This window comes from Tripterygium wilfordii, chromosome 14 (assembly GCF_013401445.1).
Source record: "Tripterygium wilfordii isolate XIE 37 chromosome 14, ASM1340144v1, whole genome shotgun sequence".
In the NCBI taxonomy this organism is placed as follows: domain Eukaryota; kingdom Viridiplantae; phylum Streptophyta; class Magnoliopsida; order Celastrales; family Celastraceae; genus Tripterygium; species Tripterygium wilfordii.
The window spans coordinates 795,841-822,921 of record NC_052245.1 but is presented as its reverse complement, the minus strand read 5'-3'; the positions used below and the strand labels follow the sequence as shown (position 1 = coordinate 822,921).

Here is a 27,081-nt window from a genome sequence, read left to right as displayed (position 1 = left end):
AATTATATGGTATGCATATTGTACGATATTGGGGTAAATTTATGAGAATTGTAATAAAATGTTCCCCAAATTTAAAGAAGTTTAAAAAATTCAAATTTATTTAATATGAAATTCTGAATGCCGAATGATGAAAAAGAGAAATGGAGCGAAGTTCCCGCCATTCCACCAGCAGAAAACGCTCCCTAAAATTTAAATCCAATCCCGATTTGGTTTTCCATTACTGTCTTCCTTTTCAGCTTCTCTGATTTCCACTTTTGTTTCTCTCCTTTCCCCGATATTCGCTTGCCCTAATTTGCTTTCGAAGCGTACGTAAGTATCTCATCTGATCACAATTGCTTCCGGAATGTTTCGGAGCTCCAGATCCGACTTCATGCTTGACTTTGCGGCACGTAAATACAAGAAACCTAGAAGGTATCAGGTCAGCGTCCGTTCCCAAACAACTATTTTGATGGTCATTTGATTTGTTTTTGTTTTTGTTTTTGTTCGCAAATTTGTACTATATATGAAACGATAACTGGTCAATCGTGTATCTCTCTTTGAATCGAAAGGTGTCGTGTTTGATTTGGAATATATATCGCAAGTCGATGCTTATTGTGTTGGTATAATTACTATTTCTAGGATTTGCAATCATGATTCCCGTTTTTCTCAGAATGCTCGAATTTAATTCTGTAGTAATTAGATTTGCACCTCCCGATTTAACTGAACAATGCGGGTGCATATATAAATCAGGCACTTGGATGGACATATATAGTAGGAAAGAAGAACCATAGAAATAAAGAATAGGAAAGAAGGAGAGCAGCATATATAACTAAGATATTGGTACATTCAAGCATTTCATTCCATATAATCTTTCTTCACTATTTTACTGGTGAGGCCAAGTTGCTGGACGTTTTGAGGCCACTGGACCCTGCGAGCATTTAAAATAGAAAGGAAGAAAATGTTTTAGCACATAGAATTGAAATACATGCCAAAATTTGTCAGTCTATGTACTAATGTAGCCAAAAGGTCCAGATAGATAGGTAAAACACTTGAACTGCATAAAGACAATCTAGTAAACAGAACAGGTTCCACTTGAATGTAGGAAATTATAAAATATTGAGTTGGGTTGCAAAAGAATAGTAAGCATAGGACCAGTAGTATGTTATCCACAATGGGGTACATTTAGATATCATGTGGGGCTTTCCTGGACTTAGGGACAAGATAAGAGGTTGAACAGATTGTGGTCAGCTAAGTCCTTTTGTCTTTATTATATGCAGTAAGTAGTAGGTGTAGATGATGGTGGTCTTAATAATCATTAGTAGAAACTGATGCCCATTTATAAGTAGTTGTTTAGACATTTCCAGGACCCACAGCATGAAATACATTCGAAGCTCTGTAATGGTGGTGCATGGTTAATTTAATTAAGATCTCCAGCTTTTCATGATGAATGACCAATGCCCGTTTATTAATGCGCAAAACCATTATCAATCTGAAATAAATCTGGGAACTATTAGTCCAACATTTTTCAAAATGGCTGATTCAAGGATGATAGTATTCCTACTTGCATTTAACTTATATAAAGTGTTTATGTGTAGCTTATGTACAAGTGAGCTTAAAACAAGCTGAAAAGTGGTATGGTTTGGCTGTGATAGCAGGTAGAGTAACTAGAGCGGTGCATTACCTATGTTTCTCTTGCCTGCCTCAGTTGTTGTTCCCACCTGATCTGTAATTGGGGAATGGGACTCGGCCAGACTCAATTTCCCTGACATCCTTAATGAGGATCTCATAATGCCTCTTCACTTCCTCTGGAGATTTTCCACCAACAGCTTTGGCCACATTCTGCCAGCGATCAGGTGTATCCTTGTCATACAAGGCCAAGGCCTTTTCAAATTGTTTGTTCTGTTTAGTTGTCCATGAGGAACTAGAGCTACGGGAAGAAGTAAGAGAGTTGGATGCCATAGAGAAAAATTCAACTTCACTTTAAGAGTTGTTGAATGCTAGGTTTATGTTTATAGGCTCTAGATGATAACAAACTGGGGGAAGTGTCAAAGCCTATTGTCGAACTGAAGAGCGACTAGATCGAATCCCACCAAAAGAGAAAGAAGGGAAAGATGGATTGTTACAGTCAAGGAAGATGTTTGTAGTCAAAGAATGGTTTGGGAGATACAACCAAGCGAGCTCCTTATAGACAGGAAAAGGATGGTGGGGTTGTGCCAGTTGGGGGAATATATCCTCCTAATTCTAAAGGTTAGAAGAGGAGTGACCCGGCCTCTTAGGAACCACAAGAGAGCAGGAAAAGAACAGTGAGTGAAATAGAAGAATCGGCATTAAAGGACAGGGTCTTTATTTTCGTCCAAGACAAGCAATATTCCTTGCTTATTATCAGTGGCAAGTGGGATTTCCTCCGTTAGTTGTTAGTTATTCGTACCTTTGAATTATCTGGAGCTATCTCACGGGTGTTTTCTTCTAGCTATAGGATCAGTACATCAATTATCCAGGGCTTTGCTCGTTGCATCAATTCAAGATATAATCATTCCATTAAGCATATAACGACATCGTTCTGGTGAATTTTGAGGCTACTCAAACTGAAAGGAGCTTTTAGTTGTTTATAAAGATGGTTCCGATTATCCATCTCACCTATCAAGTAGTAGAAGATCCTCTGCCATGCTCTGTTGATATTTTTTCGCATCTCAATTTGAAAAGGTGAGGCTGCAAAGGGATTTTCTCTCGATTCTCCAGCTGTTCCATTGAAACTAATGACTTGGACTTCTTGTTTGGCTGCATAAAGAGTAGCACCACCTAGTTTATCAAGAAAAAAGTAGCACCACCTAGACTCATTCTTATGGTATGAGGAATCAGGGTCATATGCCTCTATAGTAATTGAATGACTAGCTGCAGGTGTTATCTGCTCAATGTTGATATATGTATTTTTAGCATAATTAAGGTTTTAGAAAATGTATATGGATCATTCAGATTTGTCATTGGACAAACGGGGAACCAAAAGAAAAGGAGTATATAAGAGCAATCTTAGTAATAAAAGTAACAAGACATCCTTTCCGAATTTGGAACCCACTTATTTGCTGGGTTTCATGCATTCTTGCATCCTGCTCTGCTATTGGTCCAGGGCATGTCAGTAATGTAGTTGTTGCTGTTGACTAGGTTGAAAGGAACTCTTAGCCTCCATAATATTGAAAAATGAGGTACGATCAGTTTGTTGAGTAAGGATGTAAAAGGGACTAATGACTAGGGAAGCACCATGCAGCATGATTCAAAATCAAGAGACTAAATAGTAGTTTGAATCAAGAATAACTTGTTTTTCCCGTTAACACTTAGTAAAGGTACATATCTACTTTGAATTACATTAATTTGCTATTGTTGTATTTGTGATTGCCTACTTTCCAACTTCTGCTTGGTTGAGCTATCCAGGTGGCCTCATCTATAATGTACTCAAAATTACTAACGAACCTCAAGTAGCATGGTTAGCTTTTTCTTCATGTTCTGTTGATCATTTGACAACCTTTTTGATGCTGCCATCTCACAAAATGCATCTGCTTTAGCTGTTAGTCTTCCTGCAGATTAAAGCATCAATGCCTCAAAGATAAGATGGATCCACCGATTATGCTAACTAGGGTATGATGGTTCCTTTCCAATATTGTTGGAATAAAAAGATGTCTTGGCTTTCATAAATGAATACTCTTGCGATAAAAGAAAAATGAGACCATTTTAGTCATATACAATTGGGTATATTTGCTTTCAGTAAGATGTCGTGCAACTCATTTGAATTGTTCTGTGCCTTCACGTTGACCATTTTCTTGATGATGATTTTTATAGAGTGTGGCTCTTCATGTTTTGATTGTTCCTTTCATTTTTCCTTTGGTAAGAACATTGTGACTTTTGCTCTTCCACTCACCATAATTCCCTCTGTACATGGACTGAATTCCTTGCCAGAAAGTAAATAGTTGCTTAAAATGTGAGGTATATTCTAAATGTGAGATAATATCTTGGCAGATACCAAGAATCTAATCTGCCTACCGAGCAAGCTGGTCGGTACATTTGCAAATGGAATTCTTCCTATCCTTTTCCCCCAGATCTAATATGCAAGGAAGCAGGTATGGAAGTTGAATTTCTGCACACTAGAAGCCTTTGCTGTTATATGCAGTCTCCTTTTGATTTTCTTTTTTATCATCGTTATATGGTTTGAGAAATGGAGCATGAAGAATGTCGAGTGCCTAGTATTCTTCTACTTTGTTTTTTTCCCCCTTATATCCCTGCAGCCAGTGCAAGGTCATTCTATTCTTCCTCTATAAAGTGAGTTGAACAATGGTTGCACTTTTCCATTTTTCTGCTTTATAGTTTTGATAGGGTATAGTTTAGTGAACCATGTTTGACACCAGTAGTTGCTAAAGGAATTTCCTAGCTAGGAGGCTTTTGGAGAAGTGGAATGGGGATGCAAACCTTATTGGTTGAGAGTGACTTATGACAATGAGAAAAGCATCTGTATCCAAAGTGGTCTTTAAGGTACATCATCCTGCTGATATTTGGAATCCTTATCTCTTCAAATCCTGATATCTAAAAGTAATATGCCCATAGATTCTTCTCTTCTTCTTTTTTCACTCTTGTGGAGGGTGCTCCAGGACCTCATTTCGACTTTTTAGTTAATGTCATAAGGAGTATTTGCAACCTAAAACTACAAGCTTACACTCATACTAGAGTCAGTTTACCAGAGAACTCCATCCTCCTGGAGTGAAAGAAATGCACTAGTTACACATATCAGCCGGCTTTTTGGAGGTTTGAGCGCTCCGCAATTCGTTTAAAATTTAAATATAATGGTTTGGGAGATGTGCCACATCACACAATAATTTTATTTTTTCATTTTTAAAATTTGTTTGACTTTTTCTCCACTATTAAATTCAAATTGTAAATTCTAAGGAATTGTGGAGCCCCAAATCCTTTGTGAGAACCACTCATAAAAGGAATCTTGGTAGAAAAAGAGAAATAAACATTTTGGAAACAAGAGGCATCTATATCCCAAATGTTAAGATGGATGAGAAATATTCATATGGATCATGTGGGGCCCACGATTTCATATGAAGTGTGCATGCGAGGGTTCCCTAAAGATGAGAATATCGATGTATGCGGTCCATATGCATATTAATTGGTTTTGTAGGTCATCATATATTTCACTTATGGGCTGGACAGAGTCCTGATCCTCTGTTGTGTAAAAGCTTAAAAGGACAAGGAACTCTTAGAGTCTGAGTATCTCTGACTCTTAGGTGACAATAGTTTTGTCATAAAGATAATCACATAATTGCCATGATGTGATTGTGTGAGTTAGTGATATGCGTTCTCAGAGCAATTGCAATTGTATAATTTTATTGGAGCCAACAAAATATATTAGGAAATGTGTTTTATTGATGTGATTGGGTTAACAAAATATATTGATATAATGATATAAATTTGATGACTTGATTTTTATGTAATAGAGGTGGGGCACAGCATTGATTTTTATATAAAATGTGTGTGTATATGTTGAAGTGGATCTCATTTTGGACAAGATGAGCCAACATAGGGCTAGTCAAACACCATTATCCCATGCTTGATCCATTAGAATCGAGACAATAAAAAAACATTATTGTGTTACAATTTAAGTTCATGGACCAATAATTTTTTAATATCTAGAATGCATGCACATCTAAATCTTAACCATTGCATTTGCTCTCAGTGCTACCGTCTAGCCAATGGCCACCGTAGGTGATCGTAGAAATACAATCTGAGACTGAGACCTCATCCAGCTTTTGTTAAAAAAAGCAGCCCACTGGGCCGTTTTATTGAGCCCAGTCATCCTCAAATCTGTTTTCCTAACACTCTGCAAGCCCGTGAAACGGCCCAGTAGCCCATGAGCTAGTGGCCTCCATAAAACTTTGAATTTCAATTACGCAAGCACTACACGCAACACTTCTTATTTTCTGTTAAACGCAGTTAATACTTAATTAGTGGCATTAAATACCCGTCTCATGCGCGAGTAATTAGCGTTGTATATTTTTAGAAATTAAAATGAAAAATCACAATCCAAATTGGGGTTTTGAGAAATGGCGACGGAGTCATCAGAAGGAGAAGATGAGGGGAAGATAACCGGAGGGAACCGGCATCTGATTGTGGACGACGATCTTAGAGAGATGGGCAAGAAGGCTGCTTGGAGTGTCAGTTCCTGCAAGCCCGGCAATGGCGTCTCTTCTCTCCGTGACGAAAATCTCGACACATATTGGCAGTAACTGCACATTTATGTCACTCTTCAATTGCTTTCTTTTGTTTTTCAAAATCTAGTGAGGAGATGTATATTATTATTGGTTTCAGATCAGACGGTGCACAGCCTCATTTGGTGAATGTTCAGTTCCAGAAGAAAGTGAAGCTGCAGGTAATGTGTTCAAAATTTCACTCTCTCTTAAAAATTGGCTTTAATCAGTTTGTTATTGCTCGGTTTCTGTTTACTTTTCACTTGGTTGATTAACAAGAGCTTATTGGATTTTCTTGTATTGGCTTTTATTGTGAAGTTGGTTGTTCTATATGTGGATTTCAAGCTTGATGAGAGCTACACACCAAGTAAAATATCGATTCGAGCTGGTGATGGATTTCACAACTTGAAGGTATATTTCCAGACTTTGTAGGCATTTTGGATTGGATTGTTCAATAGTATGACAACAAGCTTGACAAAACAGTTATATAATGTTTTCCCCTCTAATAGCGTTTAACTTTGTTTTCGAATATTCTTATAGGAGATTAAAACAGTGGAGCTTGTCAAGCCAACTGGTTGGATTTATATATCATTATCTGGAAATGATCCTCGGTAAGTGGCAAAGCACAAATTATCCATTTTGTTATTACATGTGTGCAAATTATCTTCATATTGCAATCCTTTTTGTTGGTCATGAATTGTTTGTCACCAAGGCTAGCAGACTGGTTTTTTTTTTTCTTTGGTAAATTGCTTATTTGACCCTTTTAAGCTCAACAGCAATGCTAGTAGTTTAGTTTTATGAAGTAGTAAGTGAAATTGCGGCAGGTTGTTTATTGAAACATGAGAATAGCTTTAAGCTGCATGTTCTCTGTTATGTAAACCTTTGGGGAAGTGGTGCACAGCTTGAGGAAATTCTTGGCTAGTTAATCAATCTTTTATCTGCATCATTCGGCAGGGAAACTTTTGTCAACACCTTTATGTTGCAAATCATTGTGCTGTCGAATCACCTAAATGGGAGGGATACTCATGTCCGCCAGATTAAAGTTTATGGGCCTCGACCGTATGTCTCGCCTTTGTTATTTTCCCTTCTTTGTTCGGTTTGCCAGTAATTAGATTTCCACTGTGACTTATTTTAATTTCTTCATCGCAGAAACCCTATGCCGCACCAGCCATTTCAGTTTACTTCTCAAGAATTTATTACTTATTCTTCCATGAGATGATGATGTAACCCCATAGACGAGAGAGACAGCATGTCATACTGGAGAGGATTATGGCATATAGTTTAGAGCAACCAGATCATTCAAGGATCATGAAGAGGTTTCCTAATTCTGGACATGTAAAATCTGTAGCATTGGTATGTTCCTATTTCTCCGGGAACTCAAGTCTACAAATTATTAAAAAAAAAATGTTATTATATGTTTCCTTATGTTTGCGAGGACAAGCATGCAAATGGGGCCATTTCCTGATTTTACTCTTCCTAATCGCATTTTCTTTGCTTCAGAGATTTACATTTGCAAGTGAGAATCTACACAATTCGCACTGCAATATGGTCTGATGTTCTGGGGTGATCTTGCTTTGGTATGTACCTCTTTTATTTTATAAATTGCTTTGCAAAGTACTTGCCCTTAGCCCCATCTAGTCATATAGGTACCTTAATTGTTTCTGCAATGTGTTGTGCTTACATTATTTCAAAGAGACTTGTGTAAGTTTATTTCGAAGGAATTAAGATTAAGAAACCTGTTGTTCGAGCTTTTGATTGTCATCATTCCTATTACTCCTCAGGTCTTAGACAGGCATATGATTTTATTCTTGGATATCAGATTGCATGGATAGAGGTGGCCCTTGTGGCATTATTGACACAAAATTAATCTATCTTAAAAATTTAAAGCTCACTGCATATCATTTTTACTGCTGCATTGGAAGAAGATTTGCCTGGTCCCTTGGAAGATATGCAGAATCCGTGAAGATTATGTATGTTAAATAATACTCCTTGAAAGGTGATTAGACCTCTAATACTGCCATGAAAATCCAACCAAGGTTAAGTGATTTGGCTTCAAAAGGTCACTGTGAATAAAACCCGACAATACATAAAAGAGACTGCCCACAGACGTCTGTGGATGGCCATGTACAGTGCTGTAGATCTTTTACATACAAAATAGCGACGAAGCAAATCAGCATACCAAGATATGATCTCTTGGAACTTGATTATCATTCACAGGCTGGTTTGGTATCAAAGCTGCTCAGGCAAATTGCGAAGGCTTGAAACGCTGAAAGGGGGTACTGGTAATCCATGGTGAAGATATCTTTTCCAATTTTACCAAATTGTAAGATTACCTTTTCTTGTTCCTCAGGGGGAACATTGTGGGATGGCTCAACAGCCGCCGCAAGCTGGAAATTCTTTACAGAAGCCACAGTAACACGTCCTTTGAAATTTAGGCACCAGCAGTGCAGTTGCTCATGCCATCTAGGAGCCTTATTTTTAAGGATCAATGGCTCAACTGAGCGCTGAACCACCACTGGTGACCCCAAGGAGCTTACAGATCTGATATCCATGACCGATTCCTTTACTTTTGAGCCTGGTATAGGGGAAACCCGTTCATCAAAAGATTGTGAAAAGGACGTTGGTGTTGGTGCAGTGCCCCCCTCTTCGATAGAAGATACAGGAATAGAATGCATGACACAATTCATTCTTCTAGGTCCTCTTGTCCGCAAAACATTTAGTTCATATGAGATTGAGCCTACAGTGTAGTTACATGCCGGAACTGTTGGAGACACCTGCTTAGTCTTGATCCTGCGGTTTGTGCGGCTAGTCGTTTGCATTGCTGTTTCACATGGAGGCTGGCTGTCAAATACAGTGAACTTGGTCCCTAATAAGTTAGACCTGGGAAAAGTAAGCTTGTTAGTTGCAGCTGAAAAGAAAATGGCACTCTTAAACCAAATTGAGAAACATAAGAGTTACCAACCGCCAAGGCTCACCTTAATTTACCAATATATGTGTTGCTGGCCCGAGAAAAATCGTTAGAAACCAACGAAATCACAAAGTCTGTACGTGCTCGCTTCCTGATCTTTCTGGCAGCTAACAACAGTTTATCATTCTCGGCTTCAGCTGTCAACACATTAACATCAGAACTAAATCCACTTTGCAACCGATAATCTGATGATATACTAAAACAAAGACGAAGTAATATCAATCATGCCAAGATTCACAGGTCAAAATTTGTGAAAGAAGTGAAGATAAGGGCAGAAGCACTTACAAGGCGCGAGACCAAAGTACAAATAATAAGTGGAGGTAGTTCTATCTCTTCTGATAAAGCACTGGATGGGAGACTCGCGAGGACCCGGCTGTTTACAAGCACAAAGAGAAGGAAAAAATACACACTTAAAAACAATGAGCAAACCATGATAATGGGGAAAAAAAATCTTGAAAACTAAAGAGAACAGAGTGTTACCTGCTTTAATGAGATGGGGAAAGTTATCTTGCCACATTGCTCTGGAGTTGTAACAATCTCCTTTGTAATTTCCCTCCACGACTTACAAACTGAAGCACAAAACATAACAACAGCACGGGCAGGCCATGAGGTCTCACTCTCCTCTATCCTTCGAATAATGTCCAGAAGCAATTCCGGTGGGAGGTTCGCCCACTGCCCCTGATCTATTGATTCTACACAGGGTAGTAGTAGTTCTTCATCAGGCGCGATATATGACTTTGTACGGCCACTCCAAGTCTTCCTTTCAAACTTTTGTTTTGATTTGCTTCCCATTACATCTGTAATCTCCTTCAATTTACGTACAATGGTTTTGAAAACCATCTCGATCGAGCATAACAATTATTTCCTGCAATTTTTAATAACCAACATGAAGGATAGAAAATGAGAACAAATGTATTGAGTCCTAAAATCATGATTATACTCTGAAGCCCAAGGTTCTACAGCGTTCAAAGAAATAAATCCTCCAGATCCCTTAAACCAGTTTAAAGCTTCTAAATTTCAGAAAATTCTAGACATATTCATACAACAACTAGACCTAATCAACAACAAAAGGGGAAAAAATCAATCTAGGAAACCCTCAAATCACAGTCACAGAAAAATCAAACAATAACCACAAATTGTTCAAATTTCATAAACCCTATCTGACTATCAAAATCTCAAATATAAATGGTCTATTACCCCAATGGACAACCCGAAAGATAAAAAGAACAACGAACCGGCCAATTTGAACAAAATCCACCAGATCGGTCTAACGAGAACCGGCCCGGAAGACCCCGGTCCAGAAATCAGCCGCGATAAGAAACAAGTCCTATAGCCCAAACCAAAGGAAAGACGCCTATGATAGAGAGAGATTGGAATCGGAGAAACACGGCCAAACTAGAAATCGCCGACCATGTTCTCCGATTCAGCTAGTCGAACCCCACAATTGCCCCCTCATTTGCAATCTCAAGCCGCCGGGCCTCCGCCGTCACACAACCACGACGAGCTAGGCTTTCGTTAACAGTACCACAAATCTCTCTCCCTAAAAAGGGATCGAAGCGCTTTCTTCATGGCTTTTGCTGTATTTGGATTTTGGACCAGGTAAGGTTATTTTAATGGAGAACATTTAATTTATTAACGTCGAGAACTGCTCGTTGTGTTCGGATCGACACGTGGCAGTTTGAGTTTCTCAAAATCAAATCAAAACCAGATTAGATGGGGTGATTACGATGCATGAATATCTTCGCGTAAAAACCTTTCCATTATTTTGTTTGGGAAACATTTAAATACTTTATTTACAATCCTTTATTTTATTTAGTGTAAATATATTTCTACGCTCTACCAAAAAAATATATATTTCTACGCCGAAAGTATAAAGGGCAAATCAAGATAGGTGTTGTCTGTTTTATTGTTTAGTATGTTTGGATTCAATTTCGAACAATGTTAACCAGTTCGGTTTTTTTTTTTTTTGTTATTCTTGAATTCTGATGCCTACTTTCTTTGGGTTCGATTTATAATTTTCTAAATATTATCATGATGTGAGATGTAATTTTGTCATTATAAAATGAGTTATTGGGGTTTATACGGTTATATTCTTTTTTTAAAAAAAAGAAGCATAGGGATCATCCAAAAAGGTTAAACTTTTTTAATTATTATGTTGACTCTATGTCTATGAACGCGTGCGCGGACTTCCGCACTTTTTTGAATCCGCATTCGAGGGCCCGTGAAGGTTAATCAGATTAGATGAGCTGGATATGGGCTCTTAAAAACTTCAGGTTATGTTATCCATGGACATTTTGGGCCCACAAAATACTGCAAGGTCACGTGACGTGAGTGAGGTGTGAGAACGTTAGATGAATGACTTGCACGTGAAAAGCCATGAGGTTTTGGGAACGATGAGATGATTATGGAGCCCCATGCCCCCATGTCTTTTTTGTTGTCTTGTTTACAATTTTTTTCAAGACTGGCATTAATTATTATTATTTTTTCTTTTTTGCAAGTGTGGCATTAATAATTTAGTGAGTAGCGAGTGATCGTGACAACATCAGCTAACAAACTTCTGTACGCATAAATTTAACGATCCAAGTTTAGGTTTATATTGAGTATTTAAAGAATAAATTTGTATATTATCATTCTCAATTACCAAAGAAAGAGTGATCGTGACAAGTGAAAGACGTGCATTTTATAACAAACTAAGTTTGTTTTGGTTTGTTTGTGGCGTTGTTGTTGTAGTTGACTAGTTTGTTGGTCTTGTATATTCAATTTTTCAGTTTGTTTTGGTTTGATTGTCAAGGTCTTGTTTCTAATTTAATATATCAAGACTAGCTAAATGCAACCATTAGTCTTACATATTTACGTTTGAAACCAAGAAAGCACATTGAATTAGTTAATATTTCCTAGTTGTTAGTTCAACAAAGAACAACATCTTAGACTGCCTAAAACTGGCCTGGAAAGAGAGAATAAACGTATACGTTAAACAAAGCTCCTTTTGTCGTTTGACTTGCGAGTCAGAACCCAAACAAGTTTGCTGGACTGGGCCGAACACACAAACACAAATGGATTTCGCCAGGCTACCCAGCTACCACGCAAATGAAATGGCGTCGCCCATGCTTGGGCGCCCAAAAACTTAAATGGGCTGGGCCCATCATAAACATGGGTTTACTGTTGAACTAAAGCTTTGACCCTATGATCCATTCTCTTATGAAACAAGGTTGCATTGACTGATTTTTTTTCTTGACGTTTATTATCTTGTATCTCTTTTAACATGGCTAAAACAAATAACATCATGCATGCACAAGATTCCGGCTGTGGACGGGTCAGAGACAGGCAAAATGAACGCAGACCATAACCCACAAAATATGTGGAGAGGCTAATATGTCCCACATGTTAGTATTGGCCTCCTCTATTATGTCATTCCTATTAAATTCTGTTGGATATTGCTTCTATTTTCCTTCTTCACCAGTAATCTCCACAAGTACATTTTCCATCTCTAAAATGGTGAAACCGTATTCTATCCCTCATGATCATTTCCTTATCATAAATCTTGGAGATGAGCCTTGCTACAGTATGACAATCCTCACAGATCCGAAGATTCTTAACAATTCGAAGAGTTGTTCCTGGTTTCATTCTTCTCAACCCAAATGCCATAGCCAGCTTTTCACTGTGGTGATGGATAGCTGTTTCTTTATCCTCGTCCTCAAGATCATGCAATAAGCTACCTGTTGCTGGTTTATATCCCTCTTCTCTTAGTCTCTCTGCAATTTGGTTCCACTCGTGGTAGATCTCTTTCATATCTGGGTGAGAATTGTCCCCAGCAAAAAATTCATGAACAATCCCATTTATACTGATCGCACTGCATCCAGGAAGCTTGGCTAATCCTCGTACTTTCATCTTTTTTCTTACTTCAACTGCTTGGTTCCATTCCCCCGCAGCAGCATGAATACTGGCTAACTGAATATACCGACCGCCATGGTCTGGATCTACTTCAATAAGGGTTTTTCCTATCTGTTTTCCCAACTCCTTATTTCCATGAATTCTACAGGCACTGAGCAATGCTCCCCAAATGACAGCATTTGGTTTCATGGGCATAGTCTCAACAAGTTTCTTTGCCTCTGTTAACATTCCCGCTCGGCCTAGTAAATCAACCATGCATCCATAATGTTCTATTGTTGGCTTTAAGCCATAGCTTTTCTCCATGCTCTGGAACAACGATTTTCCCTTGTCAACTAGTCCTGCATAACTACATGCTTTTAAAATTGCAGTGAAGGTGATCTGGTTTGGCATGATTCCTGCTTTCTGCATTTTCATAAACCAATATAAAGCATCCCTTGCCTTCCCATTGATTGCAAGACCAGATATCAATGCCGTCCATGCAGCGACATTTTTTCTTTCCATTTTCAGAAAAACTGCTAGAGCTTCTTCCACATCACCACATCTTGCATACATATCTATTAGAGCACATCCTATGATTGGATCAATCTGGATTACTGTTCTGTCAATATATGCATGAATCCATTTGCCTTGATCCAATGCTCCAAGATGTGCACATGCCGAAAGTATGCACGTCAGGGAAACATCGTCAGGTTCGACGCCCACAGTCTGCATTTCCTGAAACAAGTTCAATGATTTCTTATACTGGCCTGCCTCAACATAGCTGGAAATCATTGTTGTCCACGAGACAACATTCTTTTCTGGCATTTCCTTAAAGATCTCATCGGCCAATTCAATATCACCACATCTTTTGCATCCATTTATCATTGTATTGTAAGTGACAATGTCCCGGTGGGGAAGTCGGCCAAAGAGGAGATGTGCGGATTTGATGCTGCCTGCCATGGCGTACCCATGAACCAGGGAATTTGTAGCATAAACCTCTGAGCCAAACCCAAATTTGATGATGTGAGCATGCATTTGTTGAATGATTTCCAAAGCTGATAGAGTTGAGCAAGCCTTGAGCAGAAATGGAAACGTGAAAGCATTGAAAGGAACTGAATGATGGAGCATCTGATGGTACAGAGGCAAGGCTCGTTCTGGTTCATAGCTGTTGGAGTATCCTCTAATCATGGTGTTCCACATCAAAGTGTTGGGTCTCTCAAACCTCTCAAATAGCATTTCAGCATAGGCCAAGTCCCCAGAGTTTGGAGAAGCACAGAAAACTAAGAGCCTGCTCATTGGAACGGCATCTGCAACAAGGTCTGCTTTGATCATTTGGGAGTGGATTTGCTTTAGTTCCTCCATGTTTGAACATCTATCAAGCAGAGACCAGGTATCCGCCATCTTTGGTTGTGACAAAGAGGTGTGTAATGAAGCAGACAACGCCATGGAGTTGGCACTTGAAGATGTGAAGCTACTATGAACGTATTGAGAAAATGAAGAGTTTGGCTTCAGCACCTTCAGATAGGCACTTTTAGATAAGGTTTTTTATTCGCCGGAGATTTTTTTCCTTGTGATTATTTTAGATTTTTTGCGGAAACTTCCAAAATGCACTAAACCTTGCATTTGTCAAAAAATCCTAACAAGTCAACAACCACCTAAGTAGTGTAAAGACTAAAGAGACCTTTCCTAGGCTAACCAAAGCTCACTAGACATGAAAACACAAGACCACAAACCTCTCTACAGTTCCAACCCTCCCACAGCTGCTCTTCTATCAGGTAGCCAACATGGAAATAGCACAAACCAACAGTATAATCACTGCAACAGCCCAAACCCAGTAAATCCATGTCTTCGTCTTCTTCCTCATCTGATTGGCATAGTAAAGACTGTTGGTTCCACCACTTATATAATTGCTAGCAGTTGCCACATTCTCTTCAATATCATTTATTTGTTCCCCTTGTGCCTCAACCAGCACAGCCATGTCAAGAAAAACTTGATGAAGCCTGGTCAAGCTTTTCTGTATGTCCATTACAGCTTCTTGCCTCTCTTTACTTCTCAAATCTGTTTTCCCTTCACATACTTGAACTCTTTCTCCTTTGGAAACCATGCTTTCAATCATCTCTTCACTCGGTACCTCTCCCGTGGCAGTGTAGTATTTTCTCTTGAGGTCTTCCTTTTGATCAGCTAAAATCTTATATCTTAATGACTGAAATTCAATCATTATCTCCCTAAGCTTGACCCTCAAGCCATTTGTAACTGATGTTCTAGTTCGATCAACTGGACTTCCTTCCTTATACAAGTCTGATTTTCTGCGATTGGTTACATTGGCTTTGTCAATGGCTGCTAGACTTGCCTTGACAACCTTGCCTTTTCTAAGAACAGAAACTATGTCTGATTCCATCCGATCTCTTAGGCCTCGAAGAACTTTGGCACTGTGAGTGGACTTTGTTTCTTCATTAAGATTTTGAAGATCAAACAAGAGACTGCCTATCTCTTCCATGGAGGCCTTGACTGGTGCAACTTCTTGAAAGAACCGAGAGAGGTTCTGATCATTTGTGGGATTGAGTCTGCCTGCTTCAAGGTCATGTTCTGCTTCAAGATCTTTCTGGGCTAGGTTCTTTAAATCCACATAACTTAAGAACGACTTCGTCATCAAATCATTCATCTTTGCAAGAATTTGCAAAACCCACCTGCCAACAAATAAAGAAATAATTGAAATTGACTATACCCTAAAACAGATTCAAGGTTTGGATCAACCTCTCAAGATTCACGATTTTCTATGGACTTTATTATGGAACAGAAAACATAGTCACGGGACAAGGGTTTTGAGACAAAAGAGATACACATCAAGAACAGTAAAAAAAGGAGAACCCCATCAAGAAAAACAAGCAAAACTTAGATAGAGCGTGTGCTACACAATAGAAGCCATGAAAACCATGAAACTTATGATGAAACAGATAGTTAAAGATAGGCTTGTGTGAACCTTGGAGAAATTGATGCCTCTGCTCTGCAAAAGCTTCTGAATTCCTTCTCTCTCTTAGTGAGAAATTGAGTGCTCTAGACATATGAACAATCAAAGCGAAAGAAAAAAAGAGGGGAGAAAATTCAATGTGGATTTTCAGCGAATAAGTAGTGATCAAATAAGAGAGTAAAAACGAGAACGACCCTGAAACAAATTCAAAATTCGGATCAACCACTTGAGATTCTTGCTTTCTTTAAAATATATTCTCCGAGAGATCTGGATGGAATCAAATATAGCACGCATTAATGAAACCAAAAAACAAACCATCAAGAATAGCACGCAGAAACGAAAAGGCATCAAGAAAAACATGCAAAAAGAGACGCAATCAAAAGGGTTTCAGGAAGACGAAACAGAGTAGTGTGCAATCTAATAAGAACCACGACAACCACGAAAAGAAAAAAAGTTGAACCCGGATTTTCGTAAACCTTAGAGAAATCGATGACTGCTCCGCAAAAGCTTGCGAATTTCCAACGATTCGTCTTCTCCTCCTCCTCCTTTATTCGTCCCTGTGTGTGTTTGTGGGTTATGAACAGTAAGAAGCTAGAGTGAGAGAAACTTTTCAGAGAGACTATTCAATTGGGATCATTGTTTCCGTTAACTTCCACCCATTATATATATTTTGAATAAATTCAAATCTTCATTGTACACAAATTTTATAGCCGTTATATCGTAAAGACGGTGCGCGCCTCCGTCAATATAGGAACCGAAAGATCGATCCCCATAACCATATACTACACGACCCCCGTTTTGATGCTTCTATAAAGATATCTTTTAAATCCTGCGCCACATTGTTTAGCTGTAATATTTCTTTCACATTGGAGGACTCTTGGCCTTGGGAGGCTGATTCTAAAAACCCTGTTTTTTTGTCAACATGGGACTGTCGCAGACACCAACCACAATCCGATCCATTGACAGCTCCGCCGCGGCCTACCTCCATAGACAAATTCGAATATCGGAAAAGAATATTTCAATAGAGAGTCATAGAGAGACAGGAGTAAGAAGAGGGAACTTGAGGAAAAGGCGATGGCGGTCGCGTAACCGGTCAAAGGTTCCGCCGAGTACTACAGCACCGTATGAGTTTGGAGGAGATATTGTTGAATTTACCACTGGCTCATCCAGTATTATTGCCATTTTTTTGACTTCGAAGAAACAAACTGAGACGGAAAAGAAGAGTATCCTTCTCCAACTGCCCCGCGCGAGGCTCACTGCAAGTCTGCAACGAGCGCAGGATTTGGACTCTCTGATGGGCTGCCACTCTGTTAGTTAGGGTTGGAATATCTGGGCCACCCATGCCTGTCTCAACTAGTAAATTCTGGTTCATTGCTAGGACGAAGCCAGCCCAAAACAATTTCGCACGCCAGGCCCAGCAAAAAAAACTAATAAGGAATGGCTGGAAAGCTGACTTAGGCCTTGCTTTGGGCCCCTTTGGTCCACATTATCAACAAGAGATGCTCCGCCAACTTTCATAGACTAATACGAAGCCCAGTAGGAAAGAAGTTGTTACATATTGAATTGACAGCATTTCTTACCCTTTCTAGCGACGATTCTGAGAACAAATACGCTACAAGATCAATTCGATACAATCCTAGCCCTCGGCAATAAACTTACAAATCAATTCCATATTAACTTTACCGAGCGCGAGGCCATCCAACTATGCGAACTGCGAAGAAAACACAGAGGTGGTCTAGTCGACTAGTCTTGTGTGCAATAAAAGGGTACTTATTTATATTCCCAACTCATAAGTGAGAAATCAAATGACTGCTGAACGAGACGATTCTTCGTTCATTGGTTTGAGGTTACCTTAACAGTCGCAAAACACTCTTTCAAGAAGTTATGAAGCTGTGAGGAATAAGCGTCAGGGAAAGTCCGATAGTGATCCACATGGGGGGATGACTTGAAGTTGAAGGAAAATACCTTCTTCCCCATCTTTCTTTGCTCCTCAACAAGTGACTCGATTGACCAAAATGGAATAACCCTGTCACCGGAGCTATACAAGTAGAGTTGTGGACAAGAAGGCTGGTTCTTCGAAAGGATGGAAACGATCTTTGTCAGCTTCCTGCAGAATAACAAAAGAAAGTGAATATGATAAGAAATTGTAGATCAATGTTGAATATTTATGTAGTTAATGCCCGAGGAACAGCCAATTAGTTGTCATTGTCATGGATAAGCATCAGAAAAATCATTAAAAAGTACATATCTGCAAAGTAGGAGAAGCATAATACTTACTGATCCACCTCAGGCAACTTTAGAACTACAGAGAATAGCTTCTCTAACATTGACAGTAACACGGTTTCTATTACTGGAGGTTCCTCTTGCACTTGACTATCTGATCCATTCATTTCTGGGGTTTGAACCATGGGTTTTCCTAAAGAGCTGCGTTCCTTGAGTATAGCAGCAGAGAAACCACCAGCCCAAACCTACCAGCAAGGCAGCAATCAAGAAAATTGATAATATATTAATCATCAACCGCTCTTAAAAAGGAAAAAAATTTCCAGCAAGAGCAAAAATTGGGGAAAGAAATCAAAACATGTCAACCAGATCTAGAATGAATAAACATTGAAACTTTCAAACAGAGTTTTGGAAAATGAGGTCAAAGAAACTTGAAATGTTTTTGCATTCATAGACTTAACCTAGACTTCAAGCAAATATGTTCTTCCAAAGGATAAATAAGAGGAAACACACAAGCATCTATAACCAACTCTCAAGTCTTAACCATAACTGCAGGGCTTCAAGCATATTCTTCATGATCTCTATAACAGGTAAACTAAAACATAAAAGACATTTGACTTCACTTAAGCTTACATGCCAAGAGAGAGCCAAACATTCCCCCTAAAAAGCAAGGTGACGATGTAATAGAGCCTTACAGGATTGGTGCGAAAGTATGATGACATTTTGGTACAATAATACAATTAGGCTACCGTATAAACAAAAAGCTTCATGCCATTGCAAGCCAGACCAGGTCACATCCTGAAAAAAATATGAACCTTAAAGATCTTATTCTGTATAACAAAGGCACCCATTTACATTCAACTATGCAACGTGCAAAGCAACATTAATCTGAGAAATCCTACTACACCTGTAACTTCAGGAACATCACTCCAAATCTAGGCACAGAACATCATCCACAAGTAGGAAATGACGAGGTAAAAATAATTCTTTGAACAGCATAACACGTGCTAACAATCCAAACAAATTCATCAGCTGCTCGGCATTTGCATCGACTGCACATGGAGAATAAAACCAAAAAAAAGTACCTTTGGATTCAAGGGATCCCCTCCTCCCGAATCACAAATGAATCCTTTAATCTTCTCCACCAATCCCTCTCTGTGTAGAATATCAAGAATATAACCATACCTGCAAACAACAATACAGTCCAATATTCCATTAACATCACCGGATTGATCGCATGAAGAATCCCCAGTGAACCAAACTTACGCAAGCCAACCCATGTTGCTGAAACAGTGGAAAACCAAGCATCGCTCTCTTCCATCGTCCTCCCTCTCCGATACCCACGAAGTAAGCTCGTTCGCCAACTCAGTGATCCGCCTCTCCACTTTTTTTTCCAAATCAAACCCTAACAAATCCTTCGCGTCAACAACGAAGGTAACCGCGTGCATATTCCTCGCATTGTACCACTCTACGTACCGTCTCAGGTGCCTCTTTTGTGCACCGAGCCAACCCAGCAACACCACTGTAACAACTGGATCATCATTTTCTAAAACTCCGACATTCGCGCCGTTGACAGACTCTGGAGCTCGGTTCCAGGAGAAAGAGGCGTCGGTGGGGTTGGATTTCGGTGAGATGGAGATGAAATTGTCAGGTTTTATGGGCGAATTGAAAAAATGCGAGAAAGCGACAGAAATGAAGGAGGCAAATAGGTTTGTGTTGGGAGAGGGTGAAGAGTGGACGCCAGTGAGCGAGAAAGTTTGTTTGCAAGCGACGTCGTTCCGATGGATTCGTGGGTTCAGTACTGATTGGTGAAAATTGGGAGGGAAAATGAAGGCATGACCGGCGGTCATGATGACAGTTCTGAAGAAGAACTGGTTGAGAAGACTGGAGGAGTTGAAGATCCTAACCGGAGCTTCCATGGAGGAAGAATCGGAGGGAACAATGTAAGAATCAATAAACAGTAATAATTAATTAATTAATTTCTGTCATAAATACTGAGTTGCATTGGGCCTTGGCTTAATCGACGGCTGCGTTGACAGAGGCTTCTCATGTTGGGCCTAGAAGGGCCAATTTGGGCCTCTTGGATCTGCAATGATTTTTGGATAGTGGGCCACAAGTCCACAACTTGGGCCTGCTCCCGTACCGTACGTCTACCTGGCTTGGAATGCGCCACACCTAGCCAAGCACAAGCGAGCCACAAAAATCCCACGTCGTCTCTCCAACCAAATATCTCATTCTCAACTCTCCTACGAGACAGTTTTTCCAGATTCTGTTCTTCAATTAAGTTCTCAATTCCATGTCTTCTTCTTGTGCGGTTTCTCCTTCTATCAGCTCTGAATTTTTCAATTTGTCTTCCACTAGAAGGTTTCTTGGACCAGCCAGATTAATTCATCATCACCACAGTAAGTTAAGAACTTCCAATGCCTTCTTTATGTTTATGTTTTTTTCTTTCTCATATGCTCTTTCTTTACTTGAAGGAAGCAAATGTGAAATATCAAGCAGGAGGGAGTTTGCTTTGAAGGGTATTGTGGCTTCTGGAGTATCAGTCATTGGGTCTTCTTTCGTTAATGAACCTGTTCAAGGTCAGTTTCTTTATTCTATCAATTTAATGATTAATGCATGTTAGGCGCTTGATTGGGTGAAATTTTGTATGAATTTTTCAAGTTATGAAGCTCAATTGGTAGAATTTTTTGTGTGGATTCATACTGTAGCTTGGGTTTATAGGACTGGAGAGGTTGCCATTCAAGCCAGATGGCTATAATTTTTGGACATGGCGGGGCCACAAAATACATTATGTTGTTCAAGGGGAGGGCATGCCAATTCTGCTTATTCATGGATTTGGTGCTTCTGTTTTTCATTGGAGGTTTGCCATTTTGTGCCCATTTTTTAAATTAAAATATCAGATATGATATGGATCCCAGCTGCTGAGTTGTACGCACAGGATTTCATATGCATCATGTGGGACATGTGGGGCTCACGAATTCACTCGGATCATGTGCGTCCAACTTAACAGTTGAGATAAATGGGATAGCAACTGCTGGAATCTTTATCATTTTCGTTAAAATATTCTGTAGCCTTTTGATTGTCTGGTTTTAGGTATGAATTCTATATGAAATGACGTCTTGCAATGGTTTTCTGTGAAGCCTCATGTGATGCCGCCGGAGGGATAATTTTTCTGTGTATTCTGTCACAGAAGAGAGATGGTTTCTTGCTCCCTGAAAATTTTCAGAAACCGGAAAACCACACGATTGTAGCGCTTAAACTTTGTGCTTGTTCAAGATTTAACCGATCTTATTGTCAGCAATGCTAGACCTTATAAGGCAGATTAATAAATGCATTTTTTCCATCAATGGGGATATCTTTGGCTAGACTTCCTTGTAGGAGATGATGCCTTTTTTGATGATACTCTGTTTAATGCTTATTAAATTCTTATATACTTTGAATATATCATCATAGTCTTTCTCTTTCATTTGTGCAGGTACAATATACCTGAATTGGCCAAAAGATACAAAGTTTATGCTGTAGACTTGCTAGGGTTTGGGTGGAGTGAGAAAGCAATAATTGAATATGATGCCATGGTATGGAGAGATCAACTAGTGGATTTCTTGAAGGAGGTAGTCAGAGAACCGACAGTTTTAGTCGGAAACAGGTAAATGAACAACAATAACAGAAGTTACTTATCAAGGAAAGAACGTAAAAGCAATATGAGGCAACTGTTTAGTTAATGCATCTGACCAAATTTCAGAATAGAGGGGACGCGCCCCCCATGAAATCTCTTCGCCTCACTCAGAGGTGAGAATGGGGGGGAGCTGGGGACTACACTATCCTTCTGGTTCATCAAAATTTCTTTTCATGGGGCATTTGCTTTTCTTGGCAGGGGCCAAGTAATACGAGTCTCGATGTCCTGACTAAACTGCATCATGCCTTGGCTTTAAGTTGTTATTCTTGATAAGCTATTTGTCAGTCCTGCTTAATTTTCTATATTGAATGTGATTTTTATACTGGGGTGGAATCCCCAAAAAATGATTATGTGACTCATGGTAATGTTTTCTAGCCTTGGAGGGTTTGCTGCTTTGGTTGCCGCAGTCGGCTTGCCTGAGCAAGTTGTTGGAGTTGCACTGTTAAATTCAGCTGGTCAGTTTGGGGATGCAAACAGAAAACCCAATAAGTCTGAAGAGACAGTCTTACAGAAATTCATCCTAAAACCGTTGAAGGAAACATTCCAGCGTGTTGTTCTTGGACTTGTGTTCTGGCAATCAAAGCAACCTGCTCGAGTTGAATCAGTCTTAAAGAGTGTGAGTTATTTTCTAACTTGTTACACAAGACTGCTTGTTTCAAAGCACTATAAGCATAATGAACTTAAAATGATTTTCATATCTTGACTAAATTCTCTCTTTTCTTCTAAATATATGTTTCTTCTTCCTGATCTTCTTGCGCAACACATAACAGTAATTTGTGCAAACAGGTGTATATAAATCCCTCAAATGTTGATGACTATCTGGTGGAATCAATAACAAGACCAGCAGCCGATCCAAATGCTGCTGAAGTTTATTACAGGTATGGATGTGGTTCTCCATTCCGTTCAAATAGAAAATTTCCTTGTCACCTTCAGAGAGTTTAAGATTACAGAGATTTTCAAATTTGGGGAGTCCTGTATCTTGATATTATATTTCTCATTGTGAAAGCATATATATAGATTCATCATTTTAGTTTCTATCATCTAGGCTAGGTTCTGAGTCTTTTCCTGCTGTTATCAATAATAGAATCACTTGATTTCCGCAGGTTAATGTCGCGGTTTATGCTGAATCCGAGCAAGTATACCCTTGACAGTGTTTTAAGTGAACTGTCTTGCCCACTATTGTTGCTTTGGGGTGAATTGGATCCGTGGGTTGGTCCTGCCAAGGCAAACAGAATCAAAGAATTCTATGCAAATACAACTCTTGTAAATTTAAAGGCTGGGCACTGTCCCCATGACGAGGTTCCAGAAGCAGTTAATAAGGCTTTACAAGATTGGTTATCGACTCTAACGCCCAAAGTCCCTCTCCAAGCACTCTGAAATTGTACAAAACCTTTTCCTTTGAATTGTGCTTGCAAAATAATTGTTCATCAAATATATACTCTTGATTCTTGGTAGTTTCTACAAATCCATCCTGTAAGACTTGCAACTTATGATAGTGATGAGATTTTTGATAATTTTACCAGAGAAATCAGTGTTAGTGTTAATCTGTCACTGGGAGAATACGGCAGCTGTTATATTTAAGCGAAAGAGAGACAGAGACACATTGAACAAAATTCAACCGCAAAGAAAAATCAAGATATTGTAGCACCAAACTAAAATAGGAAGTCACGCGTATATGTACACAAGAAACAAAAGCATTTACCCAAGTCATTTTTGCCTAACTATACAAAAGTAGTGCATTTCAAAAGTTGATAACATTTCTCTATTGGAAAAGGTTCTCAAATCAAATCAAAAGTTGCTCAAATCAAATCACTGTAAGTGTTGGCACAAAAGGACATGTTTGTATGGAATCAATAAACCTTAAGCTTGCAATCATCAGAGACTTCAAATTCCAAATTATGATTCAAATCCAAGTACTGAATAGTAGTATCCAGTTACCACTGTCAGCAACTTTGTAGCTTTTAGTCGCTACTACTTGCAGATGACTTCTTACCACCATACCTCTGTCAAAATCAGTGAAACAACTTTTAATTTCATGCATAGAAAAATCACCTGAAATTGCAGAAAAGCAACCGAAAACAAGAAAGAAACTTTGAAATTTACTAAACTAAAAGCTTACTGACCTTTTTCCCGATATCGATGGGAACATACTTGTATTTAATCATGTGTAGAATTTGGCGTTTCATTGTGAGGACAAACAGAACAACCCAGTAAAATAACAATATTGGCCAGAAAACAGGTACATCAAACACAGAGAAGAAGGTCATGCTAAATGCAATAATAAAAGCCTTTGTGATGGAGTACCTGAAACAAAGAACCAAATTAACATTAGAATAAAATTCTGGATAAAAAATCACTATACATTCATGGAAAGCCAGACTACTCCACAAAGTGCAATGCGGAAAAGGACCTTAAACCTACAAGTGGATTTGGATTCTAACCCATATTATAATGAGTAATGACAATCCCATAACCATGAATGATTGTGTGAGAAATTCCACATCCTGTTCCACCCCACCTCACCCAAAAACTATGAAGGCCAAAATGTCAGCTTCATTCAACAGCGTAGGCATTCATCAAAAGCGATCTAAAGTAGAGGGTGGACCAGTGAATGGGGCTCCAGCCACCATAGGGCTTACAGAGTATCATCTTAGTCCGAAGTTTAAGTGTGCATATTAAGAATCTTGAGAAACAAAGCTTATCCAAACCAGAGGATCAAACTGCAAAGACGATGTTAAAGGTCCACTTGATCATAATAGATGCAAATTGTAACTTAAACAAAGTTTAGCCAAACAAGGGGAAAAAAGAACCACAATAACTTTCTGCAGGGGCCAGCTTAAAATGAGCATGGACTTGCAACTAAATAATCTACATGCATCCATTATTCCATTACACTATTACAAAAACAATGTATAAGCTCATATGTGGGATACAATCATACAACCCATGCCCCCATCAGGAAAATGCCTGTAACATACCAGACCAATTTTCTAAAGACTACCAATATAACAACTGGGACAAGGTCTTTACTAAAAATGGTAATTAATATATAAGACTATAACCATAAACATACTAGATTCAGTTGCCCCAATAGATGCTTCTTCAGGGATGTCCCATATTGCAATATCAAAAGGAGTAGACAAGAGAAACGAGATGAAAAGTGTACAACAACAACATACATTCATGTGAAATCACATACAACGAAACTGGTGTACAAATTTGCCTGAAAATATCGTAGCAAAACTGAACAAGATAATTAGAGCCCAAGTGTACTGAAAGGAGAGAGGAAACTTAAATTACCAGAACTTAAATTCAGGAAGGCGGCGGATGAAAGGCTTGAAGTCATCAGAACCTCTGGTTGGCAATGAAGCACCATCCAAGGCTTCTAGCTCTGGATCAACTCTCGGTGAAAGAAACCCAATCAAGAGATTCAACACATAGATTCCCAGACCATATGACACAACATAAAAGCCTTGAACATAGTAAACTCGCAAAACATATATCATGGCCACTGCCAATGTCCCTAGCCACCTCTGCAGTGGATGAGGAGTAGACTTATCCAAATAGTGCTGAAACAGCCTTGAAAAATCGCTTCTCCATTTGGCAAAAGGGGCAGCATTATCATTTTCAGAGGCCTCCATGATATTATGGATTGAATGCAGCTTCTATACTAATAACCTGAAGACCAATAAGATCATGGAGAACATCAGAAATCAAAATGCAAAATCTCAAATACATTAACATCAGATAAACCATTAACACCAAGGACAAAATTACGTTGCAAGAGGCAGATGTACATCAAAGTCGTTGAATGCTTAGATACGAAGTAAAAAGTTCACCGTTAACAAGCATGTCTTAGCTCGTTCTAGATTTTTCTCACAAATGAAACATACGGTATCTTTTGACAATGCCAACGAAATAGACGCTATGAATCTCAAAACGAACGCGTATAATTGAAGCTAATTAGGGTTTGCAGACATACGAAACAAATATCACGAAAAAGGAGATTATGGAATGGGAAATTTCACCTGAGAGGTATCTGTGACGTTGGAGGACGAGGGAAAGGACGAATTTACGTCTTTCTGGAAATCCGGAAATCTTAGAGAGATCGAGAGACGGAGAAGTAACCGCGTGAGGGGCAATGTAACTTACGGCGTGTTTGCTTGATTACAAAAACATGCCTGGAAGACGAAATGGGCCTGCTTTGGCCCATGGATAACCCAGTCATTTTCTAAGCCCATCGTATCATTTTGGTGTCCATAAGCCCATCAGATAATTAGTTCTAATAAAGAAATTACAAAGTAAAGTACTGGAGCAAGTTTGGGAGCAAGTTTGGGCTCATTGATAAATCTTGCCCTCAACTGAAGTTTAGAACAAGCAGTGGTGAGAATAAATTCTCGTTTTTGATTGATAATTTTATTGCCTCACTAATTATTCCAATTCCTACTACAATTGAAAGTACGCACTCAAGGAAACTAATTTAAAGAAACCAAATTAAAGTACTAATAGGAATACTAATACTAATAGAAATACTAACGTCTAACTTTAGCCACTTTCAGTTAACTTCTCTTGCCTCATTGCTGATATGGCAACACCGTTATCGTTAACCTGCCCATCTTCAATTCGCATGGCTTGCATGGCCTCTTTCCCGTCCTTGCGTTGCTCTTTCATCTTCAATCGACGAGCCCTATTATATGCATTCTTGAGCCTTCTACCTTGGTCTTCATCATTCCCCCCTCCTTCAAGAACGAGCTTGTCCTCAAGCGGAAATTCAGGGAATTGCAATTGGAACATAGTAAGGTCCTCCCAAGTAGCCTCACTCTCGTCTAACTGTTCCCATAATATTAGCACCTCCCAACGAAGTCGATTTCCTCGCTTAATTTGGCGGTACTCTACGGCCTTTTTCGGAGAAAGCAAAACCCGACCCTCCTGGTCCAACGGAGGCAGTATACCGCTGCTAGTAATATCCTTACCAATCTGTCGTTTTAATTGAGAAACATGGAACACAGGATGAATCCGGGCATCAGAAGGAAGCTCAAGTCTGTAAGCAACCCCACCAATCTTCTGCAACACCTTATAAGGCCCATAATACCTACTACTCAACTTGTAAAGAGCCTTTTGAGACAATGATTTCTGTTTATGTGGCTGTAGCCGTAAATAAACC

The 27,081-nt window shown here is 39.1% G+C and overlaps 8 protein-coding genes and 1 long non-coding RNA gene across 13 annotated transcripts; 2 read left to right on the top strand and 7 right to left on the bottom strand.

The window, feature by feature from the left end:
- The first annotated feature begins 135 nt into the window (after window positions 1-135).
- Window positions 136-8,075, top strand: LOC120014827 (anaphase-promoting complex subunit 10-like). 4 transcript variants are annotated; one of them, XR_005471639.1, is made up of 8 exons: window positions 136-418; window positions 3,988-6,247; window positions 6,334-6,394; window positions 6,531-6,623; window positions 6,753-6,823; window positions 7,167-7,271; window positions 7,362-7,565; window positions 7,713-8,075. XR_005471639.1 is itself a non-coding variant. In XM_038866903.1 (8 exons), the coding sequence occupies exons 3-8, from the start codon at window positions 6,069-6,071 to the stop codon at window positions 7,429-7,431; spliced, it is 579 nt and encodes a 192-aa protein (XP_038722831.1). In that variant the 5' UTR covers window positions 136-418; window positions 3,988-4,088; window positions 6,026-6,068; the 3' UTR covers window positions 7,432-7,959. The 4 variants fall into 4 exon arrangements, 3 of the variants coding, with proteins under 3 accessions (XP_038722831.1, XP_038722832.1, XP_038722830.1); XM_038866903.1 differs by having other exon boundaries at window positions 3,988-4,088; window positions 6,026-6,247; window positions 7,362-7,959; XM_038866904.1 differs by having other exon boundaries at window positions 136-411; window positions 7,362-7,959.
- On the bottom strand, window positions 779-2,676 carry LOC120014830 (protein RADIALIS-like 3). The gene is made up of 2 exons (XM_038866905.1): window positions 1,661-2,676; window positions 779-907 (listed from the first exon to the last, which is right to left on the bottom strand). Exon 1 carries the CDS (start codon window positions 1,936-1,938, stop codon window positions 1,681-1,683), a length of 258 nt encoding a protein of 85 aa, XP_038722833.1. The 5' UTR covers window positions 1,939-2,676; the 3' UTR covers window positions 779-907; window positions 1,661-1,680.
- Window positions 8,076-8,224: 149 nt separating the features above from the next.
- LOC120014826 (tubby-like F-box protein 5) lies at window positions 8,225-11,014 on the bottom strand. 2 transcript variants are annotated; one of them, XM_038866901.1, is made up of 5 exons: window positions 10,378-11,014; window positions 9,661-10,045; window positions 9,466-9,553; window positions 9,188-9,317; window positions 8,225-9,092 (listed from the first exon to the last, which is right to left on the bottom strand). In XM_038866901.1, exons 2-5 carry the CDS (start codon window positions 10,018-10,020, stop codon window positions 8,420-8,422), a joined length of 1,251 nt encoding a protein of 416 aa, XP_038722829.1. In that variant the 5' UTR covers window positions 10,021-10,045; window positions 10,378-11,014; the 3' UTR covers window positions 8,225-8,419. The 2 variants fall into 2 exon arrangements, with proteins under 2 accessions (XP_038722829.1, XP_038722828.1); XM_038866900.1 differs by having other exon boundaries at window positions 10,416-11,011.
- Window positions 11,015-12,388: 1,374 nt separating this feature from the next.
- LOC120014739 (pentatricopeptide repeat-containing protein At5g66520) lies at window positions 12,389-14,563 on the bottom strand. The gene has a single exon (XM_038866779.1). The coding sequence runs from the start codon at window positions 14,494-14,496 to the stop codon at window positions 12,634-12,636; it is 1,863 nt and encodes a 620-aa protein (XP_038722707.1). The 5' UTR covers window positions 14,497-14,563; the 3' UTR covers window positions 12,389-12,633.
- A 209-nt stretch (window positions 14,564-14,772) lies between these two features.
- LOC120015607 (syntaxin-112-like) lies at window positions 14,773-15,743 on the bottom strand. Its single transcript, XM_038868102.1, has one exon. The coding sequence runs from the start codon at window positions 15,710-15,712 to the stop codon at window positions 14,822-14,824; it is 891 nt and encodes a 296-aa protein (XP_038724030.1). The 5' UTR covers window positions 15,713-15,743; the 3' UTR covers window positions 14,773-14,821.
- A 64-nt stretch (window positions 15,744-15,807) lies between these two features.
- LOC120015608 lies at window positions 15,808-17,314 on the bottom strand. The gene is made up of 2 exons (XR_005471793.1): window positions 16,213-17,314; window positions 15,808-16,104 (listed from the first exon to the last, which is right to left on the bottom strand). It is a non-coding gene; the product is annotated as an uncharacterized LOC120015608 (long non-coding RNA).
- A 204-nt stretch (window positions 17,315-17,518) lies between these two features.
- Window positions 17,519-20,194, bottom strand: LOC120015606 (transmembrane protein 53-like). The gene is made up of 4 exons (XM_038868101.1): window positions 19,505-20,194; window positions 19,324-19,423; window positions 18,296-18,486; window positions 17,519-18,125 (listed from the first exon to the last, which is right to left on the bottom strand). Exons 1-4 carry the CDS (start codon window positions 20,155-20,157, stop codon window positions 17,852-17,854), a joined length of 1,218 nt encoding a protein of 405 aa, XP_038724029.1. The 5' UTR covers window positions 20,158-20,194; the 3' UTR covers window positions 17,519-17,851.
- Window positions 20,195-20,433: 239 nt separating this feature from the next.
- On the top strand, window positions 20,434-23,371 carry LOC120014060 (pheophytinase, chloroplastic). Its single transcript, XM_038865987.1, has 7 exons — window positions 20,434-20,640; window positions 20,716-20,820; window positions 20,963-21,101; window positions 21,717-21,887; window positions 22,293-22,533; window positions 22,704-22,795; window positions 23,021-23,371. The coding sequence occupies exons 1-7, from the start codon at window positions 20,535-20,537 to the stop codon at window positions 23,292-23,294; spliced, it is 1,128 nt and encodes a 375-aa protein (XP_038721915.1). The 5' UTR covers window positions 20,434-20,534; the 3' UTR covers window positions 23,295-23,371.
- Window positions 23,372-23,537: 166 nt separating this feature from the next.
- On the bottom strand, window positions 23,538-26,093 carry LOC120014061 (protein RER1B-like). Its single transcript, XM_038865988.1, has 4 exons — window positions 25,946-26,093; window positions 25,218-25,595; window positions 24,041-24,221; window positions 23,538-23,920 (listed from the first exon to the last, which is right to left on the bottom strand). The coding sequence occupies exons 2-4, from the start codon at window positions 25,556-25,558 to the stop codon at window positions 23,879-23,881; spliced, it is 564 nt and encodes a 187-aa protein (XP_038721916.1). The 5' UTR covers window positions 25,559-25,595; window positions 25,946-26,093; the 3' UTR covers window positions 23,538-23,878.
- Window positions 26,094-27,081: the final 988 nt, after the last annotated feature.

Bases quoted from the DNA above. Each gene is read 5' to 3' on its own strand.
- LOC120014830 (XM_038866905.1), bottom strand. From the start codon at position 1,938: ATGGCATCCAACTCTCTTACTTCTTCCCGTAGCTCTAGTTCCTCATGG.
- LOC120014827 (XM_038866904.1), top strand. From the start codon at position 6,069: ATGGCGACGGAGTCATCAGAAGGAGAAGATGAGGGGAAGATAACCGGA. The intron at 6,248-6,333 runs GTAACTGCACAT...TATTGGTTTCAG, and splicing joins AATCTCGACACATATTGGCA to ATCAGACGGTGCACAGCCTC. The intron at 6,624-6,752 runs GTATATTTCCAG...ATATTCTTATAG, and splicing joins ATGGATTTCACAACTTGAAG to GAGATTAAAACAGTGGAGCT.
- LOC120014826 (XM_038866901.1), bottom strand. From the start codon at position 10,020: ATGGTTTTCAAAACCATTGTACGTAAATTGAAGGAGATTACAGATGTA. The intron at 9,318-9,465 runs GTAAGTGCTTCT...ATGTGTTGACAG, and splicing joins GTACTTTGGTCTCGCGCCTT to CTGAAGCCGAGAATGATAAA. The intron at 9,093-9,187 runs GTGAGCCTTGGC...TACTTTTCCCAG, and splicing joins ACATATATTGGTAAATTAAG to GTCTAACTTATTAGGGACCA.
- LOC120014739 (XM_038866779.1), bottom strand. From the start codon at position 14,496: ATGGCGTTGTCTGCTTCATTACACACCTCTTTGTCACAACCAAAGATG.
- LOC120015607 (XM_038868102.1), bottom strand. From the start codon at position 15,712: ATGAATGATTTGATGACGAAGTCGTTCTTAAGTTATGTGGATTTAAAG.
- LOC120015606 (XM_038868101.1), bottom strand. From the start codon at position 20,157: ATGGAAGCTCCGGTTAGGATCTTCAACTCCTCCAGTCTTCTCAACCAG. The intron at 19,424-19,504 runs GTAAGTTTGGTT...TGTTGTTTGCAG, and splicing joins AGCAACATGGGTTGGCTTGC to GTATGGTTATATTCTTGATA. The intron at 18,126-18,295 runs GTAAGTATTATG...GTTATTCTGCAG, and splicing joins AAGTTGCCTGAGGTGGATCA to GAAGCTGACAAAGATCGTTT.
- LOC120014060 (XM_038865987.1), top strand. From the start codon at position 20,535: ATGTCTTCTTCTTGTGCGGTTTCTCCTTCTATCAGCTCTGAATTTTTC. The intron at 20,641-20,715 runs GTAAGTTAAGAA...CTTTACTTGAAG, and splicing joins ATTAATTCATCATCACCACA to GAAGCAAATGTGAAATATCA. The intron at 21,888-22,292 runs GTAAATGAACAA...AATGTTTTCTAG, and splicing joins ACAGTTTTAGTCGGAAACAG to CCTTGGAGGGTTTGCTGCTT.
- LOC120014061 (XM_038865988.1), bottom strand. From the start codon at position 25,558: ATGGAGGCCTCTGAAAATGATAATGCTGCCCCTTTTGCCAAATGGAGA. The intron at 24,222-25,217 runs GTAATTTAAGTT...TCTTTGTTTCAG, and splicing joins CTTCCTGAATTTAAGTTCTG to GTACTCCATCACAAAGGCTT. The intron at 23,921-24,040 runs GTCAGTAAGCTT...TGATTTTGACAG, and splicing joins CCATCGATATCGGGAAAAAG to AGGTATGGTGGTAAGAAGTC.